Here is a 21472-nt window from a genome sequence, read left to right as displayed (position 1 = left end):
ATGCAAGATGGAAATGAAAGCACTATTCATGAGGAAGCTAGTGCTCTTACTAAGTACAAGACTAAGGGTTTTAGGTAAAAGCCCAGAGTCATATCTCAGTGCCCAGATCATGAATATGATATGATCTTACCCTCAAAGTGTGACTTTCAATAGTTCCAGCCAATTCTGTGTACAAGGTAAACTGGCAGAACCATTCACAGTGGGATTAAGCAAAGTGAATAACCTTATGTGCCCTTCTATTAAAATAAACAAAATGGGAGAGGGATTGCTGCTGGCAGAGTTTAGAGTCATACAGCAAGGAGACAGACCCTTTGTCCCAACAGGTCCATGCCAACCATAATCCCAAACAAAGTTCATCTCACCTGCCTGCGCTTGGCCCATATCCCTCCAACCACTTCTTATTCATGTGCTTATCCAAATGGCTTTTAAATGCTGTAACTGTACCTGCATCCACCAGACAGGACAGGAAACAGCCGGTCAAATCCAAACACATAGGTAGAACAGAGGAATAAGAAAGGCTTCTCACAAGTTAGTTTGGGTATTGATGTGAACACTAAATATGTAGCTTGTTCAGGCGCAGTGCTTAGTGAAAAGATCTTACTTAAAAACTTGTATCACCAACGTGCAGTTTATAAAAGTTTTAAAGTCAGGATTACAGATGTGATATGTGCATAGTACTCAGAAGATTAGAAGGTGGATTGATTTTATTCCAGTTGTGCTGTATCCACAGCCCAGTCTTCTAAGCTGATTCACAACACCACCTGGTGATAGAGGGAGAGGTCCTGCCACCCTCCAAGTGCATCAGTGACCTATCCAATTACAAAGAGCCAGTGAAGTTCATTCACTTGGAGCCCACTGAGACTGATCAGCAACACCATAGCCACTGCTACATAGCCAGGCCAGGACTGGCGCTACTAAACTGGGCAGTACAAACCCATCTTCCTTGAATATTCTCGAGCCAAACCTCAAATTCCTTCATTACAGACAGTGCAATAGAGTTTCTTATTGCTCTACTGAAAAGATCCAAATGTTTTAAAGTGTTGGACGTTTATCACGAGTTGGGCCAGATGTAGCATTGCCTATAAGCTGAAGGATACTGTAGACTTTTGCGGCATTTAGATAAACTAAACACAGTCTCTCAAGCATATGTACTGTGTAAGATATTGTTTTATAAAAACAGCAATTCTGGAAATACTCAGCAGCAAGAAAGGAGACAGAAACAGTTAATGTTTCCAATATCAGAGATAATGGGAACTGATGAAGGGTCTAGGCCCGAAACGTCAGCTTTTGTGCTCCTGAGATGCTGCTTGGCCTGCTGTGTTCATCCAGCCTCACATTTTATTATCTTGCAATGTTTCCAATATGAAAGGTTATCAAACTGAAACTAACTCTGTTTCTGTCCTCACCAGATGCTGGCTGGTATGCAGAGCACTTGCAACATTTCCAGTTTTTGGGCACAATTTCCAATATCTAATGTGTTTTGCCTTTGTATGTGTGTCATCGTTTGCTGGATCTTCCTGTACACAAGATGCCAATCACATGATGCTTCAACTGCAACTAATCCCACTGAGGCTTTGATATCAGCATTGAGTCAAAGAACTCAGTTAGAGAGAGCTCTAAACTTTTAGCTACCTTCTCTACTGTAAGCAAAGATGGGTATTTTGATTGTTTGAAGTTAGAATTCAGTCCTGACCTAACAAGTAAAATATCAATCCTTTAGCAATACAAAATTTGAACAATGCTGAAAAGAGAGACACATTAGAGTCAGAGATCTACAGTCATTATTATTCTGATGAATGGATTCTCTAACTTCAAATCATGTTGATCTTGCTAATACTGATCTCGCTTTGTGCGCCTCCTGTGTTGTGTAGCCAGTACGCCTCGCCGTGCCTAAGCACCCTTTGATCTCTACGTCGTGGTTTGCTTTGGTCTGCCTGTACTGCTCACGAAACAAAACTTTTCACCGTATATAATTAAATGTGACCACAATAAATCAAAGCAGCCCAGTCAAAAACTATTCTAATCCCATTGCTGCCAAAGCTTCTTGCCTTGCACTCATCAGGGCAAACTCAAGAATGCCAGATTTGAAATGATTGCTACAACTCATAACACAGGAGCAAACTGCACTAATTTGTTAGGAGGTTGACTCTAATTGGCTGGCGCTGTGACATGGAAAAAGCAACAGGGAATTTCAGGTAGCTTCTCATTGTTTTCCATGAAAAAGCCTCAAAGTTGACTTCCTAACCAATCACCATAGGTTTCTCCTGTGGTATAAATTGGTGTGAGTGTTTGAAATTCAGCATTCTTGCATTTGTCCTGATGAGCACAAGACAAAAAGCTTCTGTAACTCTTATTTTTTCAGCAATGTAAACCAAAGTGTGAACAGAATAAAATTTGATGGAGTTATAATTGGTTTTTGTTCTGCTCTTTCACGGGCTGTGGGCATCATTGGCAAGGTATTTGCTGTCTATTACTGACCGCTGAGCTTGAGCCACTAAAGGTACTCCCACAAGCTAGGTAGAGGGTTGCAGGATTTTAACTCAGCAATGATAAGGGAATGTCAATAATATTGCCAAGTCTGGATGATGGGCAAATGAAAAAGGTGTTTCTACTGTTCTTGTTCTTCTAGGTGGTAAAGGGGGTCACAGAGCTACCACGCACTGCTGAAGATGTCTTGACAAATTGTAGATGGTATAGTCTGCTGTCCTTTTGCACTGGTGGTGGAGCAAGTATATGTCTAAGGGAATTAAACACAGTGGAGGAGGTACCAATCAAGTAGGCTTCTTTGTTCCAGAGAAGGCTGAGATGCTTTGAGAGTTAATGGGAACTGCAGATGCTGGAGAATCCAAGACAACAAAATGTGAGGCTGGATGAACACAGCAGGCCAAGCAGCATCTCAGGAGCACAAAAGCTGACGTTTCGGGCCTTCATCAGAGATGAAGGGTCTAGGCCCGAAACATCAGCTTTTGTGCTCCTGAGATGCTGCTTGGCCTGCTGTGTTCATCCAGCCTCACATTTTGTTGTCTTATGCTTTGAGAGTTGTTGGGGCTGCACTCATCCGGGCAAGTGAGGAGTATTCCATCACACTCCTAACTTTCGTCTTGTAGACGATGGTCAGAATTTAAGGAATCAGAAGGAGAATTTCCCGCTGCAGAATTTCTGACCTCTGCTTTTGCAGCCACAGCATCTGTATGCCTGGACCAGTTCAGTTTCTAGTCAACAGTATCTCCCAGGATATTTGTACTGTGAAGTTTAACAATCGTGATGTTGCTGAACATCATAGAGAGGCAAGGTTAGAGTGTCTGGTTGGAGATGCTCGTTGCAAGGCACCTGTGTGATGCGAATGTGAATTATCAGTTGTCTGCCTCAGCCTGAATGACATCCTGGCCACAGGCACATCAGTAACCAAGCAGTTGTGAATGCACGAGTTTATGGTTTACAGGTAAAAACAATTGGAGCTATCAATTTGGAATTTTGTGGAAAGATTTCAGAAAGACATAGAACATAGAACATAACAGCACAGTACAGGCCCTTTGGCCCTCAATGTTGTGCCGGCCTGTCATACCGATCTCAAGCCCATCTAACCTACACTATTCCATGGACGTCCATATGCTTGTCCAATGACGACTTAAATGTACCTAAAGTTGGCAAATCCACTACCGTTGCAGGCAAAGCGTTCCATTCCCTTACTACTCTCTGAGTAAAGAAACCACCTCTGACACCTGTCCTATATCTTTCACCCCTCAAATTAAAGCTGTGCCCCCTCGTGCTCGCTGTCACCATCCTAGGAAAAAGGCTCTCCTATCCACCCTATCTAACCCTCTGATTATTTTATATGTTTCAATTAAGTCGCCTCTCAACCTTCTTCTCTCTAACAAAACAGCCTCAAGTCCCTCAGCCTTTCCTCATAAGACCTTCCCTTTGAATCCCAACTCTAAGTAATTTGCACATAAATGCAAGATCTCTACCCTTTCTCAGTAAATGGTCAGGTACTCCAAAAAAAAAAGCTTAGAACAATAAAATTCAGGGCAGTTCAAAACTAGAGGGCAAAGGTTTAACATGACAGGAGAAAGATTTACGAGAGACTTGAGGGGCAACTTTCTCCACACAAAGGGTGATTGCCATACGGGATGATCTGCCAGAGGAAGTGGTAGATGCAGGTACAGTTAGAATATTTAAAAGACATTTGGACAGTACATGAATAGGAAAGGTTTTGAGGGACTTGGGCCAAACCCAGGCTAATGGGACTAGCTTGCCTACGAAACCTGGTCAGATGGACGGGTTGGGGACCGAAAGGTCTGTCTGCATGCTGTATGACTCTGTAACAGCTTTACTTTAGTGGTAGCAAGTGCATGTCTTTTGAAAATTAAGCTATTTAGTTCATTAGTTTGATACCACAGAATGTGTGTTTCATGATGGGACCACATTTGTCGCAAATATGCAGACTAACTTTAGGTTAATGTAGTGTGAAGCTGGAGTAACACAGGAGGCCAGACAGCATCAGAGCAGGAAAGTTGGCGTTCCTTCATCCTGACTCGAAACGTCAGCCTTCCTGCTCCTCTGCTGCTGCCTGGCCTGCTGTGTTCCTCCAGCTCCAAATTGCATTACCTCTGACTCCAGCATCTGTAGTTCTTGCAACCGCTGAATAACTTTGGTACTCTTAATATTTCACTCAATTTCACAGACTGGTGCACTGACTGGCACGGCACAGAAATACAGGCAAGGAAAGTTGGAGGCTTGATCTCTGAACCACAAGTGCAGGAACTGAGCCATTCGGCCCCTCGAGCATACTCTGCATTCTTTCTAGTCTGTATCTTAGGTCCATCTACTTGCCTTGACTCCATCACCTCTCAAAAATACAACCAATTTCAGATTTTAACATTTTCAGTCAAACCCTAAGCCAATTTATTGAAAAGTTTGTTTTAAAAAGTTCAAACTTGCACCATGCTTTGTTTGGAAGTGTTTGCTGCTATTACCTCTGAATGAGCTGGGTCTAATTTCAAAAAGGCAATACCCTATTTATCCTGGACTCCACTCACCCATGCTCTCCGGATTCATCAGAGGGAGTGACGGCAATGGAGGAAATGAGAGACGTGAAGACTGAAGTAAATAGTGTTTCTCCAAGAAGGCACAGACAGAGCTTTATCGATTTAAGACAAATGAAAACAGAAATTGGCAGACATGATGATTACATCAGGAGGAGGGTTGAGAGAGCCAGAAGTAATTTTGTAAAAGGTAAAAGATGTGTTAACTTGAAAGCTGAAGCCTGAAAGAAGAGAAAAACTCATGAGGTGCAATTTCCTGTAAGCTCTGAAAACTGGGCAATAAATATTCACGGACTAAAATAATGTCGAGGTCTTTGAAATGCAAATGCTGAGATGTACAGCCCATATTTGGAATTTTCAAGGATTAGGCTAAATGAGAGGTGCTTTTAAATGCAGGAGCTAAAGGGAAAAATAACTAGTATTCAAAACAGGAGAATTCAGTATTTATGCCATTTGATCAGAGCTGGAAGCGAAGAGATCTTTTCAGAGGACAATCAGCAGGCAACAAAAAGAGGGGTTGACCAAGGCAGGATTAGGTGATATCTCAGAGCAATTGCTCAGGTGCTCCTGTATGAAGAGGGTACAAGGCAGATGAGCCCTGGTGTTCCATGATAGCAGATCACCAGGCAGGAGTATCCACTAACAGACTGACACACAGAAAATAATAAATCCGAGGTCTTGCTCAGGATTGCCATCTAAAGACATGCTATTCGGAATCTCATGTGCAAGGATCTGCTCACTGGTAACATTATTCCTCAGTCAATTTGTTACCCAGATTATGCAAATCGCCTTGAAAGATTCTGATAGCAACAGAATTGTATCATAACAAAACTCTACAGCACTGCCCCACCTCCACCCCAGTAGGAGAAAACGGAAAGCAGAGAGGGGGTCTGGTGTAGCATTCAAATGGTGAATGGGAGATAGCCAAGTATCTCGAATTGTGGAACATTTGATTTCCGAACAGAATGCTGTAAGCCCCAAAAGGTACCACTTAAAATTAGCTTGGCTTCAGTTTCCCAATCAAATGGCCAGAAAGAACAGCAATTAGGAGCAAAGTATCATTACTTGAAGACAGGGTTTTTTTTGGGGGGTTGCAGTTGGATAAAAAGCACAGACAAACAGCAAATCCATATTATACAAAACATGTCTTCACTAGCCTAAAGGAGACAGTAGATCAGAAAGGTGCAAGGACTATACCCACTCAGTCTCACTAATTGGACATGGGCACATTTTTGACTCTCCTGGGTACAGTCAGAGTCATACAGCACAGAAACAGACCTTTGGGCCCAAACAGTCCATGCTGACCATTATCCCAAACTAAACTAATATCGCCTGCCTGTGCTTGGCCCACATCCTTCCAAATGTTCCTTATTCATGGGCTTATCCAAATGTCTTTTAAATGTTAGAACTTTACCTGCATCCAACACTTTCTCTGAGAGTTCATTGCACACACAAACCACTCTCTATGTAAAAAAAAATTGTTCCTCATGTATTTTTTTGAAATCTTTCTCCTCTCACCTCTCACCTTAAAAATATGCACCCTACTCTTGAAACCCCCCACCCTAGGGGAAAAAAAACACCTTGTCTTTACCCTTCATTATTTTAGAGACCTCTATAAAGGTCATCTCTCAACATACTATGCTCTTTTCCAGCCTCTCCTTATAACTCAAACCCTCCATTCCCAGCAATATCCTGGTAAATTTCTTCTGAGCCCTCCACAGCTTAATAATATCTTTCCTGTAAAGGGTGTGGGAGGGTTGGGAGGAGGAGGAGGAGAGGGGAGAGAGAGAGAGGGAGAAAAAATAAACGTGTATGCAGCAGTATGACAGGCTGGTGGCACAGTGTGCACACTCGGGCACTGATGCACTGCGCCAGAGTGAGAGACGCAGGTTCCCACACGCTGAGCTTCCCACCTTATGCCAAGGTGCCTCACAAAGCACAGAGAACTAGCCTCACAGTCACTCCTCGGACTGCTTTGAGCATCCTGTTTATAACAAGACATCTGCCAACCTCTTTTACAGAGTGTACCCCTTTTTATTATGGGGGAAGAGAAAGAGAGAAGATAACATAACAGGGAGAGTGGACCACATAAGAGGGGGGAGCAAACAAAAGCAAATTGGAACAAGTTGAGGACCTGGACTTGCCCTTACATGTTGGCATTACTCTGAACTGGAAGCTGAATAAAGATAGAGAGACCGAGTCCAGATTTTGCAACTTTAGAGCTGCTTGTTGTTCCTCTAACGTTCATAAGAAACGCTGCTGAAACAGGCGAGCTCCATTCTAATACAGCACTGATTTTTAAAGCCAAAGCTCAGGTTCAGCAAAGAAAATTACCGGCGCGCCCTCTGCCGTTTTCCTCCGAAATTACGCCAGAAAAATACATGCAAAATAACGAGCAGTGATCGAAGTCAGTCAGGTCACCAGTCCCTCTTCCCAATGTACCGCCTGCCTTACTGTATGCAAAGTGGGGACTGAACCACTACAGACCTTACAGGAAGGGTTGGGAAGAGGAGCAGCCTCATTTCTTTACAAAGTGTACAACCAATAAAACCAACGCAAGTTTTATTTGTGTTTGAAATCGCTTTGTGGTTTCTCAAATCAAAGCAAAAGAGCACGCAGATGAGACAATAAACTGTAGAACTGGAAGCCTGCATGACATTTACAGTTTATGACAGTGTTGAATAAAATAGCAAAGGGAACAGAGGCTATAAATAGCCAGGTTTGTGTGGCTCAGCCGGTGCGTGCTTTAGATATGGACAACGTGATTTATCGCCTGGCGTTGAGGGGGGAGGCAGAGACGCTAATCCTGATGTATTACTCTGCGTTAGGGCACTGCAACAGGAAGATGCGTTTGGATTGTTTTTCTTCCACCCCTCTTGTTTTGAAACCGCGCTCTCTCCCACTTCTGTCTGCAGGTACAAATAACAGTCGTACAATCAGATTAGCCCTCCCCTCTCTGAACCGCTCTCACACCTGCATTGCGGCTGGACTGACACCCCCCCCCCCCATTGTCAAAATAAACACAACAGCTGACCTGCCCCCACTTTAACCCCTGCACCCCTTTTAAAGTGAAGGGAGGAGCTCTCTGGCTTCTACAGCCTTTAGTGTTCCCCTAAACAACGAAAATGCTTCTCTCAGAATCTGTCCAGGTTACTTTCCTTACAACACAATCCAATTTCGACGCCGTACTGGAACTACTCAAACCGCCTCAGATGCACCTTAAATAACTTTCTAAAGCAAAAGAGAATTAGGGATAGGGGGCAAATTGTCGTCTGGCAGGAAATAAAAGTGCTTTTTGAAAATGGAATTCGTTTGGCTTCACTTTATATACAAGTCACCACGGAGAAAGCGTGCACTTTTCACTATCTCAGTGTTTACTTGAAAAATAAAACCATTTAGAAAGGAGGTGTGTTGGAGTGGCTATAGAGTTTGCAAACTGCTGCCAACGCAGAGCGCAGACTGGCTCTCGAGATTTCAAAATTAACAAGGATAAAAAGAGCTGTACTTTTTAAAAAACTGACAATTATTTCCTTGATGTGAACCGCGGGTGTGGGGACTCGAACTTTTGAGGAGCTGGAAACAGATCCGTTGTTAGCCATTATGAACTAGTTCCGGCCATTATCAAGTCTCTGTGAATTATTTAAGAGAGGGAATTTGTTCGCGCTGTTTCTCGCTCAGCACTTGGCTCTGACACTTAGCCGTTCGCTCTTAGTGCGTACAAAGAGACAGCACTTTAGCACAGAATCAGCGCGGTTCTGTCCTGGTCACCGGCGGTTTAACCTCATCCCGCTCCCTATTTGCTGTAAATAGCTTTCCCTCCTGACCCTTGCTCTCGACCCCCCCCCCCCGTAACCCCCTCACACACACACACACACACACACACACACACACACACACACAATCGAAAAGGCTGGTGCAGAGAATGTTGTCTCCATTCTATCTTCCCATACAAAGAGAGAGATCGAAGCAAAACTAAAATCCTTCACCCTTGCGTCCAGCGTATTCTTTCCTGAAAAAAAGTTTTGCAAAAGCCAGACAAGACTGGGAGAAGGGACATTCGTCCCTAGCAACAATGGAGCCACACACGCTGCTGTTAATTCACTTTAATCTACAACACGGGTGGGGGAAAGAGGCAGTGACACACAATAAATAACTCGTTTTAAAATCAACACTGCTTCGGTCAGATGATATTCTACTGGTCAGACAGATTCAGATCTACCGGCTTCCTTCCTCCGTGATCACACTGCAATCGAAATGTAACAAGAAAAACTGTGATGGGTGGGTGCAGGGAGAGAGCGATTCCTCGGAGCGTTCCCACCTCTTTACGCTGACATCAAATGCTTCACAAGTCTGCACCCCCAGTGAATGTCCCTTGCCCCTCTTGTACGAAGAGAGGGAACCCTCCCCACACACACACACTCTCTCTCTCTCTCTCTCTCTCTGTACAGTCACTCACCTCTGGCTGACAGCTTCTTTGTGTTAATTATCTTTGCAGCAAATTCCTGGCCCGTGGATAATTTGACACATCTGCGAACGACGGAGAAGGCACCCCTAAGCGAGGACAAGGGCAAGAGAGAAGGCAAACGGGGGTTTTAGTCCAGAAACACTGGGGAAGGGGGGGGGGGAGGAGATGGTCAAAAAAACACAAGGTGCTGATGGGGGGGGAGAGAAAAGAGGGTGTAGACAGCAGCTGGATGGGGACAACTTCCTTACAAGGGGAGGAGAGGCACAAGCAAGGGTATAGCATACTTTCCTAGCTCTTCATACAGCTGGTAGTCGTCGCTAAACCTGGTACACGTTGCGGTAGTAGCCATGTTGAAGTGAAAATCCTGGAATTGGTTTGCATACACTCGCCTGTCAACTGGAGGGAGGGCAGATAAGGAAAGGACTAACGCGAGATTACAAGAGAGAGAGGGAGAGACTCTGAACTGAGCGGATCCCGGTGCTGACGGAACGCTGCCTTTTGATGATTTTTCCTTGCAAACTTCCTTAAAGGGTGCATTTTCTACACACACACCCCCAAGAAAACAATCTTACATCTGTCTCATGCAGAAACAGTGAAGCTACTTAATGCCATGCACCATTACAACATGACAAATAATTATTGTCCCTTTCTTCTAAGGAAGAAATAAAATTAAATCTAAAACACTCTCACAGCTACACTACGTAGTTCTCTAAAAAATGTTGAAGTCCAACTGGCAAGTTTGCAACAGAGTTAAATCACGTGTTTAAAAGGGTATGGCTGGAGGGCTAACCTATTTTCATTTACCTGTTACGTGCACAGAATTGCAAACATTTAGTCACAGCTTGCGGGGGTAACTATCCCCAGGGTTTCAAAGCTACCACCGTCCTGACATAGTGGTAGTTCGGAGTGCAGAGGCATCGAGCCGGAAAAGGTTTGCAAAGGACATAGGCACAGAGTAATCCTTACACTGCATTGGGAAACTCACACGTCAGGTTGTGGATGGTGTTGTAGAGGATGAGCCGGAATCAAGTGTAACCTTCAGGTGAAACAAAGTTACTGAAGGAATGGGGTTCGGCACGAACTTTCTCCAAGTTTAAGAAGGTGATTTTGACATTGTGCGATTGATATTTTTTTAATGAATGGGATGTCACTGGCCAGGGCAGCATTTATTGCCCATCCCTAATTGCTCTGGTCAAGTTGGTGGGGAGCAGCCTTTTTGAACTGCCGAACTACATTTGAAGTCCAGGGAAACTCACTGAGCCATTAGGGAGGGAGTTCCAAGATTTTGACTCGGCAACACTGAAGGAACAGTGCTGTCTTTCCAAGTCAGCATGGTGAGGGGAACTTCTAGGTGGCAGTGTTCCCATTTATCTGGTGTTCGTGTTCTTTTAAGTGATTGATATCACAGGTTTGGAAGTTGCTGTCGTGCTTTCTGTACATGATGCACTGTGAGGTCACCTCTCCGACAAATGGCACAAGCCCAAGATATTAAGGAGGACTTTGAGGAGTGACAGCATTGGGTTCTCTGTTGTCATTTCCAGAGCCCGCGTCAATGCTGGATGGCCTATCTGGTTCATTCCTTTCTGTTAGGTAATACCTCAGGTTGTAAAATTATAATCAGATAGAGAAGGTTGGACATGTTCACCAGGTCAGGCAGCATCTGATTGGACCTGCTGATTGTACCCAGTATTTCCTGTTGATAGTTCAGATTTCTAGTATCTACGCTATATGTAAATGGTCAGATACAACTGAGTGCTTTGCAAGGCCATTTCAGAGGATGTTTAAGTTCATTTCTGTGAGTCTGGAGTTACATAAAGGCCCAGAGTTTTGTTTTATTCATTCACAGGATGAGGGCATCACTGTCTATGCAGCATTTATTGCCCATCCCTAACAGCCCAGAGGGCAGTTAAGAGTCAACCATGTTGCTGTGGATCGAGAGTCACATGAAGGCCAGACCAGGTAAGGATGGGAGTTTTCTTCCCTCGAGGACATTAGTGAACCAGTTGTGTTTTTCTGAGAATTGACAAGGGATTCATGGTTATCATTAGACTCTTAATTCCAGATTTTTCTTGTTCAAGTTCCACCATTGGCCACGGTGGGAATCAAACCTGGATTCCCCAGAACATTACATGGGTCTCTGATTAATAGTCTAATGATTAATACCAATAAACCATCACCTTCTCAGAGTAGGTAAGGATGAAACTAGATGACAGTTGACAATGGCGGTATGGTCAGTGTTAGACTTGATTTAAATTCAGATGGTGCTAATAAATCAGAAACCTATTTAATATTGCTCCTTCGTATTCAATAGAAATAATGACGTGAAAGGTGTTGCCAATTCATTAGCCCCATTCTACTGTGCCTCATAATTTCAAACCTATGCTGTACCCCTTATATATTGCCATTTAAAGGTAAGAATATAAGATATAGGAGCAGACTTAGACCATTCAACCCATTGACTCTGCCATTCAATCATGCCTAATATGTTTCTCAACCCCATTCTCCTGCCTTCTCCCCACAACTTTTGACCCCCTTACTAATCAAGAATCTTATCTATCTCTATCTTAAACACACTCAATGAACCTAGCCTTCACAGCCGGCTATTGCAATGAATTCCACAAGTTAAACACCCTCTCACTGAAGAAATACTTCATCTCAAATTAACGGGTTCTCCCTTCACTCTGAGGCTGAGCCTCTGGTCCTAATCTCTTCTACTCATGGAAATTCTTCTCCACGTCCACTGTTTCCAGTTACTTTCAATGAGGTCTGCCCCTCGTCCTTCTAAATGTCGAGTACAGACCCAGAGTCCTCAGCTGCTCCTCATATGACAAGGTTTTCATCCCAGGGATTATTCTTGTAAACCTCCTCTGGACCCCCTCCAAGTCCAGCACATCCTTCTTTTGATTATGGGGCCCAAAATCGCTCGCAGTATTCCAAATGCAGTCTGACCAGGGCCTTACATAGCCTCAGCAGTACATCACTGCTCTTGTATTGTAGCTCCCTTGTAATGAATGCTAACATTGAGGTTGCCTTCCTGACTGCTAACTGAACCTACATGTTAACCTTAAGAGAATCCTGAACTAGGACTACCAAGCCCTTTGTGCTTCAGATTTCCAAAGTGTCTCCTCATTTAGAAAATAATCTATGCCTCTTTTCCTCCTACCAAAGTGCATCATCTCACTTTCCTACATTGTATTCCATTTGCCACTTCTTTGCCTACTTGCCTATCCTGTCCATGTCCTTCTGCAGCCTCCTCACTTTGTCAACACTACCTGCCCCTCCACCTATTTTCATGTCTCCTGCAAACTTAGCAACAATGCCATCAGTTCCTTCTTCCAGATCATTATATACCATGAATAATTCTGATCCCAACACTGACTCCTGCAGAACTCCACTAGTCACTGGCTGCCATCGTGAAAAAGACTCCTTTATCCCTACTTTCTGCCAATAAGCCAATCTTCTATCCATGCCAGTACTTTGCCCCTAACAGTATTCTGCCTTCTTATTTAGGAGCGTCCTGTGCAGTACTTTATCAAAGCCTTTCTTGAAATCCAAATAGATCACGTCCACTGGCTCTCCTTTGACTAACTTGCTCATTACTTCCTCAAAGAATTCTAACAGCTTTGTCAGGCGTGACCATCCCCTTGGTGATGCTGTGCTGAATCAGCCCTGTTTCACCATGCATTTCCAACTACTCTGCAATCTCATTCTTGACTATGGGCTCATAAAGTCACTATCATCCCACTTTCTCATTAGAGAGACACAACATGTGGTGAGTTTAATCTGAGAGTCACCACAGCCCAACCAAGCAGCGAGGTTCATAAGGGCAGCACTTTTATGGTAACTTGAGCTGGGGTGAGATTTGAACCCATGCTGCTGGCGGGACTGTGCATCATAAACCAGCAGTCCAGTCAACTCAGCCAAATCCACATTTATAACGGAAATTGCCCATGTAATGCTGTAATTACATCGTCCTTCCAGGTAACAGGGAATATATTCAGAGGTGAGAGAAATACTGGGAACTGCCGATGCTGGAGAATCTGAGATAACAAAGTGTAGAGCTGGATGAACACAGCAGGCCAAGCAGCAGAGGAGCAGGAAAGCTGGCATTTCAGGTCTGGACCCTTCTTCAGAAAAAAAAGTTCAGAGGTATTATTTTTACTCAATCATTGTGTAGGTTAAAGTCAGAAGTCACGTGACACCAGATTTTAGTAGAAATCACAATCTTTCAGAATGCTGCTACTTCACCTGATGAAAGAACAGTGCTCCGAAAGCTTGTGATTTCAAATGAATATAGAACATAGAACAATGCAGCGCAGAACAGGCCCTTTGGCCCTCGATGTTGCGCTGACCAGTGAACTAATCTAAGCCCCTCCCCCTACACTCATCTCAAATAGTTACACAAAAGTGCTTCAGACGACGTCTCATCAAGGCACTTACAGCAACATTTTACTTGTACTTCTCTCTATCTAGTCTATTACAATCACTGCTCACAACTCAGTCTTCTTTACATTGGCAAGATCAAACACTGACTGAGCGACTGCTAATTTGATTTGATTTGACTTATTGTCACGTGTACCTAAGTACTGGGAAAAGCTTTGTGCGCAGTACTGGCAGATCATAGTAAGCAAAGATGTAGAGATCATTGGGTGTTTGGTGTTGGACTATAACCTGGTGTCATGTGCTTTCGGACATTGTCCACCTCAGTACATCACCAGCACGTCCACACGTGTAAGTTATGCATGTTTAATAGCTCTGATGACCCAACAGAGATATGTAATCCCATTGTGTTATGATTAGTTGCTGCTTGTTAATAACTCTGGGTCAAGAGATTAGTTACCCCAAGTACTTGTCCAACTATACCTTGTGTAAAGTATCTTTGATTGCTATATGTATTTATAGCAAAATTTACAAGTTGTATATAGTTGAATAGAGAGACATTTGCTGAAACTTTTCAAATTTGCTTCATTAAGACAAATGCAAGAATGCCAAATTCCAAACAACCACAACAATTCAGACTATAGAAAAAGAAGGTGATGCTGATGTTGATTCTAATTGGCTGAGGCATTACCAAGAACAAAGCAACAATGAACAGTGGGCTTTTAAATCCCTAGATGTGAAATTTGTGTTTTGAGTAATGCGATGTCAAAACCATTTTTGTTTTGCAAAGTAATGTAAGGGAATTAAAATGAATTTTATATATCGAAATATATACACATTGCCCATTTTATGCTCTGTTTATGTTCTAATTTGTAAATCTTCTCTAGAAATATTCTGCAACCTATACTGGTTTGACCATCAGCCATGTCTTGATTACTACCACTCATCTCTGTAACACAAGGTTCACATTTCGTTCCAAGACTTGAGTGCATAATCCAGGCTGGCACTCCAGTGCAGTGCTTGGGACAGCACATAGAACATAGAACATAGAACAGTACAGCACAGAACAGGCCCTTCACCCCACAATGTTGTGCCGACCATTGATCCTCATGTATGCACCCTCAAATTTCTGTGACCATATGCATGTCCAGCAGTCTCTTAAATGACCCCAATGACCTTGCTTCCACAACTGCTGCTGGCAACGCATTCCATGCTCTCACAACTCTCTGTGTAAAGAACCTGCCTCTGACATCGCCTCTATACTTGCCTCCAACCAGCTTAAAACTATGACCCCTCGTGCTAGCCATTTCTGCCCTGGGAAATAGTCTCTGGATATCAACTCTATCTATGCCTCTCATTATCTTGTATACCTCAATTAAGTCCCCTCTCCTCCTCCTTTTCTCCAATGAAAAGAGACCGAGCTCAGTCAACCTGTCTTCATAAGATAAGCCCTCCAGTCCAGGCAGCATCCTGGTAAACCTCCTCTGAACCCTCTCCAAAGCATCCACATCTTTCCTATAATACGGCAACCAGAACTGGACGCAGTATTCCAAGTGCGGTCTAACCAAAGTTTTATAGAGCTGCAACAAGATCTCACGACTCTTAAACTCAATCCCCCTGTTAATGAAAACCAAAACACCATATGCTTTCTTAACAACCCTGTCCACTTGGGTGGCCATTTTAAGGGATCTATGTATCTTTCAGATGAACTGTTAATCCATGACTCCTGTCCATTTTCTAAGATGTACATAAATGATCCCGAGCATTTTTGTTGAGGAGCTGTGCGCTGGCCAATATTTCTCCCTGGTTTGACAACTAAAACAGATTATCTCAATGTTATCACATTGCTGTTTGTGGGGTCCTGCCAAGCACAAATTGGCTGCCATGCTTCCTACATTCAACAGGGGCAACGCTGAGAAAGTGCTTCATCGTCTGTGAAATGTTTTGGAACCTTCTGAGATTATGAAGGGCTCTGCCTAAAGGGAAATCCTTTGTTTTTTGTGTTTTTCAGGGTCCCCCTTGGTAGAATTTGAATGAATGCAAACTGGCCATTCCACTTTGTTCTCAAATCTATTTTCAAGTGTGAGAAGAAAATTTATAATGAAACGGTAAAATACTACCAAAAATCTGAAAAAGCAACAAAATGCTGGGAGCACTCAGCAGGTCAGGTCACCACAGAATCTGTGGCCTGGTAAATATATCCTTCCTTCTATGTTTTATTACTCAACCTGAGATGTGCTAATGGAAGGCAGAACCTGCTTTTATATACCATCTTTCATGTGTTCAGGATGTCCCAAAGCACTTTATGGCCACTGATATTTCACTGAAGTGTAGACATTGCTGTAATGTGAACAATCAGCTCTGTTCTGAAGTGAGATTCACAAGACCCCAGAATCATTTCCCAGTGGAAAATTGCATTGTGCATTTATGGGCAGAGTAATGTAACTGCAGCTTTGTTGCAAAGTGTGAGGCATTTCATTCTTGCCTCTATACTGTGTCTCTGCTGCAATGAAATTCAGAAATCCAATATTTTGAACAAATTTTCCCAATCCTCAACTGCTTACGGTGAGTCTTAAATCATCTGCAATATCTCTCCAAGATTGTTACATTGCCTTTCAGTATGTAAAAAGCACAGATTCACAACAAAATAACAAAATCCATGTCGTCCTCTGGGAATTTGGATCAACCAATTCTCATGAATAAGTGAATCATGAATTCTCCAGCTCCGAGGAAGGATCACCAGACACGAAACACTAACTTTGTTTTTTTCCTTCACAGATGCTGCCAGACCTGCTGAGCTTTTCCAGCAACTTTGTTTTTGTTCCTGATTTACAGCATCCGCAGTTCTTTTGGTTTTTAATTCTTGTGAAGCTGCTTTCTACAGGCTGTTGATTGATGGCTCAGCCTGAAGCCATTACCTCACTCAATAATAAACCATGAATCTGACAATGCAGCAAAATTCCTTATCAATATGACTTCAAAATGGTGAACATGGAAATCTGGATGATCTGAGGGAGAGATCAAATTTTTGTTTTTGTCATTCAATTCCTGAATCATTCTTCACATACTGAGTTAGTTGCAACTTATTTCCATTGTTTTCATGCAATATGTGGAGTTGCTATGCCCTTGGGCAACTGGCTTTACCCTCTGGAAGTTAGGATCAGAGAGGGCTCCTAGAAAAGTGCCAACATTTTCCAGAACTAGCCATACAGAGAACATAGGCAATGACTCATCTTCACTTGGTAAGACAGAACTTGGATATTGCTATAAAGAGATGTCATGTTAGTGAACCTTTTAATCTGGCACCAAATGCAAGAAGATCAAATTTCAATTCATACTACAGAAGAATAAGGTTCTGATTTTGACATTCTTGCAGGTTAAAAGCAGAAGTGCCAATTTCAAATGATCACAACAGTACATACAATGGGAAATGCAAAGATGTCAAAATCAATAGCCAGTTTCACTTTGAAATTTGTATCAGAGATAATGGGAACTGCAGATGCTGGAGAATCCAAGATAATAAAATGTGAGGCTGGATGAACACAGCAGGCCAAGCGCATCTCAGGAGCACAAAAGCTGACGTTTCGGGCCTAGACCCTTCATCAGAGAATGATGAAGGGTCTAGGCCCAAAACGTCAGCTTTTGTGCTCCTGAGATGTTGCTTGGCCTGCTGTGTTCATCCAGCTCCACACTTTATCTTCACTTTGAAATTTGGTAATCTTGTGTTTGTGCTGATGTGAACAAAATGAAGCGTTTCAGAAACGTGCCTATCTTTTCTGTAATATTCGCAACGTATGTCCTGGATTCTGAGCTGAAGGCATCCTTTGTAACAAAAGGACAGAACTTAAACCAAATCCAGACTGTCCACTGTTCTTGTTTTTAATGAGCTTTAGGCAGGCTCTTCCTGGATGCCTACGTTGGAAAGTTCTGCTGTGACTCAAATACATGGCATTGCCTACGGCACACAAATTACCACAAATATTCTGGCAAAAGGACAATTCTATAAAACCTTTCTTGAAAGAAACTCACCCTTGGAGTACAATTGGTATCAGAATGTACCTTTTACAGCATTGCATAGCACTAATTATTAGTTAAAAGCTCTAAGAAACCCTGAAATAATGAAAAGAACAATACAATACAAAATTATGACTCAGTGTGAATTAAATGACTAATTTGCATTGAACTGCATAACATTTGCAACACAGAAACAACTTGGTCCAACTGGGCAATACTGATGTTTGCGCTGCATATAAGCTTCACCCAACTTACTTATTTCATTCAAACCTATTAGCAAATCTTTCAATTCCTTTCTCCCTAACTTACTTGTCGAGATTCCCCTTAAATACATGCCTGCTAGTCATCTCATCTGCTCCCTGTGGTAATGAATTACACCTTCACACCACCATCTTAGTAAATATATTTCTCCTAGATATCTGATTGCATTTATTAGTGACCGTCTTACAATTTTGGACTCCCGAGTTTTGGTCTTGCCCTCACCATGTATTTTCTCCGAGCCTACCTTATCAGAAAGAAAGGTCTGTGGGTAGCAGTCAGTCTGGTTTCAGTATCACCCAGAATTTAATGGCCGAGGAAGCTGTGTTTGCAACACAACCAAACAGTCCTAAAAAAGAGTAATACCTGAAATGTTGACTTCTGTTTTCCTCCAGATGCTGCTTGGCTTACTGTGTTTTTCCAGCATCCTGTTTTGTCTACCTTGGATTCCAGCACCTGCAGATTTATTTTGTCTCAAACCAAGATTATATTCCAACTTGCAAATAGTTCTAACACATACCAACGGCAGGCACTGAGAGCCAGAGAAACTCAGGGTTAAACGTGTGATGGAAAAAGTTTTGGAATTTCTTCCATCACAGGTTGGAGAATCGGAGACTGAGGGGTGACTTTGTAGAGGTTTATAAAATCATGAGGGCCATGGTTGGTGTAAATAGTCAAGGTCTGTTCCCTAGGGCAAGGCATTCCAAAACTAGCGGATGTAGATTTAAGGTGAGAGGGAAAGATTTAACGGGGACCTAAGGGGAAATTTTTCACGCAGAGGGTGGCGCATGTATGGAATGAACTGCCAGAGGAAGTGGTGGAGGTAGGTACAATTACAACATTTAGAAGGCTTCTGGATGGGTACACAATTAAGAAGGGTTTAGAGGGATATGGGCCAAATAAAATGAAAACATATAGGTGCAAAATTAGCCACCACACACTGCAGCACAGAGGAACTACGAAGAGCAGAAGAAAATCACCTACACAGCGTATTCAAAAAGAATGGGTACCCAATGAACACGTCCGCTGATTTCTCAGCAACAAACCCAAACAAACAGACAAAACGGGCCCAGAAACCATAACCACTCTCCCCTACATCAAAGACATTTCCGAAATGACTGCCAGACTACTCGGACCTCTTGGCATCAGGGTAGCCCACAAACCCACCAACACACTGAAACAGCAGCTAATGAACTTAAAAGACCCTATACAGACAACAAGCAAAACGAACGTCATCTACAAAATACCTTGCAAGAACTGTGGCAAACACCACATTGGACAAACTGGCAGAAAGCTAGCCACCAGGATACATGAGCATCAACTGGCCACAAAACAACATGACCCACTATCTCTAGTATCCTTACATACAGATGAGGAAGGACACCACTTTGATTGGGACAACACATATATCCTAGGACAAGCCAAACAGAGACACGCACGAGAATTCCTAGAAGCATGGCATTCCAACCGGAATTCCATCAATAAACACATTGATTTGGAGCCAATCTACCATCCTCTGAGAAAAAGAACAGGAAATGACATCACCAACCCAAGGAAACCTAAACAGATAAATAGAAAGCAGGACATAACACCAGCGCTTCATCGGAGGCTCACTGATGATGTTACCTAGAATGGTGATGAAACATCTGGGGACAAACCTTACAGCTCAGTGAACCAGCTTACATCTCGAACACAATAAAGACCCACTCTCTTGTGGACTGAGAGGACGAGAGTGCTGTCTTGGAGGTGAAAGGAGGACGTCGGGTTGGCTGTGCACCCTTGCGACCAGTGGATCTTAATGCTGGCTTCGGCCTAACGCTGGTTCAGGAGAGCAGCCAACCTGCAACGATGGCTGCGGCGAGTGCTCGTGCCCCAGGTCAGGGGGTCCGGAACACCATCCGTGTTTCTGTAAAGAAGGTGGATGAAGGTGCACCTGTGGACCGCACCTTCTTCGTGAAGAGGGTCCTGTTGGACTGTTGTGGGTTTGCTGCTGCGGACATTTACTGCCTGCAGGATTTCCCCGGAGGAGGTTTTTACGATGTGACCTTCCGGAGTGCCAAGCTTTGCGAGCGCTTCCTGGAGGTTTTCAAGGAGAAAGGAGGTGAGGGCCCCCTCTCTGTGTTGACCGCTGTCCCACTATTTGTGATGCCAGCGCAGAGGAGCCGTATGGTGACTGTACACATGTACAACCCGCATGTGCCAGCAGTTGATGTCCTGACCTTCCTCGGAAGGTATGTGAAGGTGGAAGGGGACCTAACTGACATGGTGGACCCCTTTGGCATCTGGACGAGTAAGAGGCAGGTCAAGGTGACGCTGAGGATGGGCGCAGATGGGAATGTCGCACACCCACCGTCCAGCTTCGCGATCGGCGGGAGCAGGGGCTACCTGACCTATGCAGGGCAACCTAAAGTCTGCCATGCCTGTAGTAGGTCAGGTCACATGGCGGCCGACTGCAAAGCCACCATCTGCAGGAACTGCAGGGAGGAGGGACACCTTGCAAAGGATTGCCCACGAGAGAGAAGCTGCAACCTTTGCGGGGAAGCGGGCCACTTCTATAGGGCATGCCCGCGGCGGGGTACCACCTACGCCCAGGTCGCCGGCAGGGGAAATGCGGGGCCAGCCTCCCCGGAGGAGAGGAAGGCACCAGGGCCTAGCAAGGACCCCACTAATGTGCAGGAGGGCCAGGCCGTGCAGGAGGGCCCAGCCCTGCAGGATGGGCCCGAGGCCAGCAAAGCACCCCTGCAGGCTCCGATCCCCCCCGACAACCCGGAGCCAATGGAGGCGGCGACAAGCGACCCAGGGGAGTGGACAACAGTCCGGAAAGCGAGGAGGAAGGTGCGTCGACGGGCCCAGGAACCGCAACAATCAGGAGGGAAGAGGCAGCTACAGGGGGGCTATAAGAGCTCCTCTGACGAGGAGGATTCGGAGAGGGCCCACCCGAAGCAGAAGTTAAAGGTCTCGAGGGGGAAGGAAAGCAGCACCCCGCTTCCAGGCGATGGGAGGCGTCCTGAGGCTCACTCCGACACCCAGTCAAGTGCCGTTGGAGCACTGGAGGGCCCCCTCGGAACTTCCAGGCGGGAAGGAGGAAACAGCACGTCCCCAGCCTGATCCAGAGCCGGGCCCTCCTGCCTCCGCACCCCTGACGGGGGGATGCCACCCGGAAGGCAGCACAGATGGTTTCCTGAGCCCAGAGAGCGTCCAGCAGTTAGCCCGGGCAATGGGCATGAAGGGACAGATGGAGGGGCTGGACCTTGGACTTGGGGAGGGTACTGCGGTCACTGCCCACAATGGGGGTACGAATTGCGAGCAT

The 21472-nt window shown here is 44.3% G+C and overlaps 1 protein-coding gene and 1 long non-coding RNA gene across 5 annotated transcripts in view; one reads left to right on the top strand and one right to left on the bottom strand.

Moving 5' to 3' along the window:
- The window catches only part of LOC125467650 (calcium/calmodulin-dependent protein kinase type II subunit gamma), a 368959-nt gene extending 358741 nt beyond the window's left edge, over positions 1-10218 (bottom strand). For 2 of the 4 annotated variants that reach the window (XM_048563791.2, XM_048563793.2), the window contains exons 1-2: positions 9795-10217; positions 9502-9596 (exon numbers count right to left, since the gene is read on the bottom strand). In XM_048563791.2, coding sequence (XP_048419748.1) covers positions 9502-9596; positions 9795-9859 — 160 coding nt within the window. In that variant the 5' untranslated portion in view covers positions 9860-10217. Of the gene's footprint in view, positions 1-9501; positions 9597-9794 lie in introns of all 4 variants that reach the window. The other 2 variants (XM_048563790.2, XM_048563794.2) reach the window with 2 other exon arrangements.
- A 187-nt stretch (positions 10219-10405) lies between these two features.
- LOC132206369 (uncharacterized) lies at positions 10406-13646 on the top strand. The gene is made up of 3 exons (XR_009443017.1): positions 10406-10611; positions 11357-11469; positions 13492-13646. It is a non-coding gene; the product is annotated as an uncharacterized LOC132206369 (long non-coding RNA).
- The last annotated feature ends 7826 nt before the right edge of the window (positions 13647-21472 follow it).

The sequence above is a fragment of the Stegostoma tigrinum genome, chromosome 37 (genome assembly GCF_030684315.1).
Source record: "Stegostoma tigrinum isolate sSteTig4 chromosome 37, sSteTig4.hap1, whole genome shotgun sequence".
Taxonomy (NCBI): domain Eukaryota; kingdom Metazoa; phylum Chordata; class Chondrichthyes; order Orectolobiformes; family Stegostomatidae; genus Stegostoma; species Stegostoma tigrinum.
Note: the sequence above shows the minus strand (reverse complement) of the source record. Positions and strands in the feature narration are given on the sequence as shown.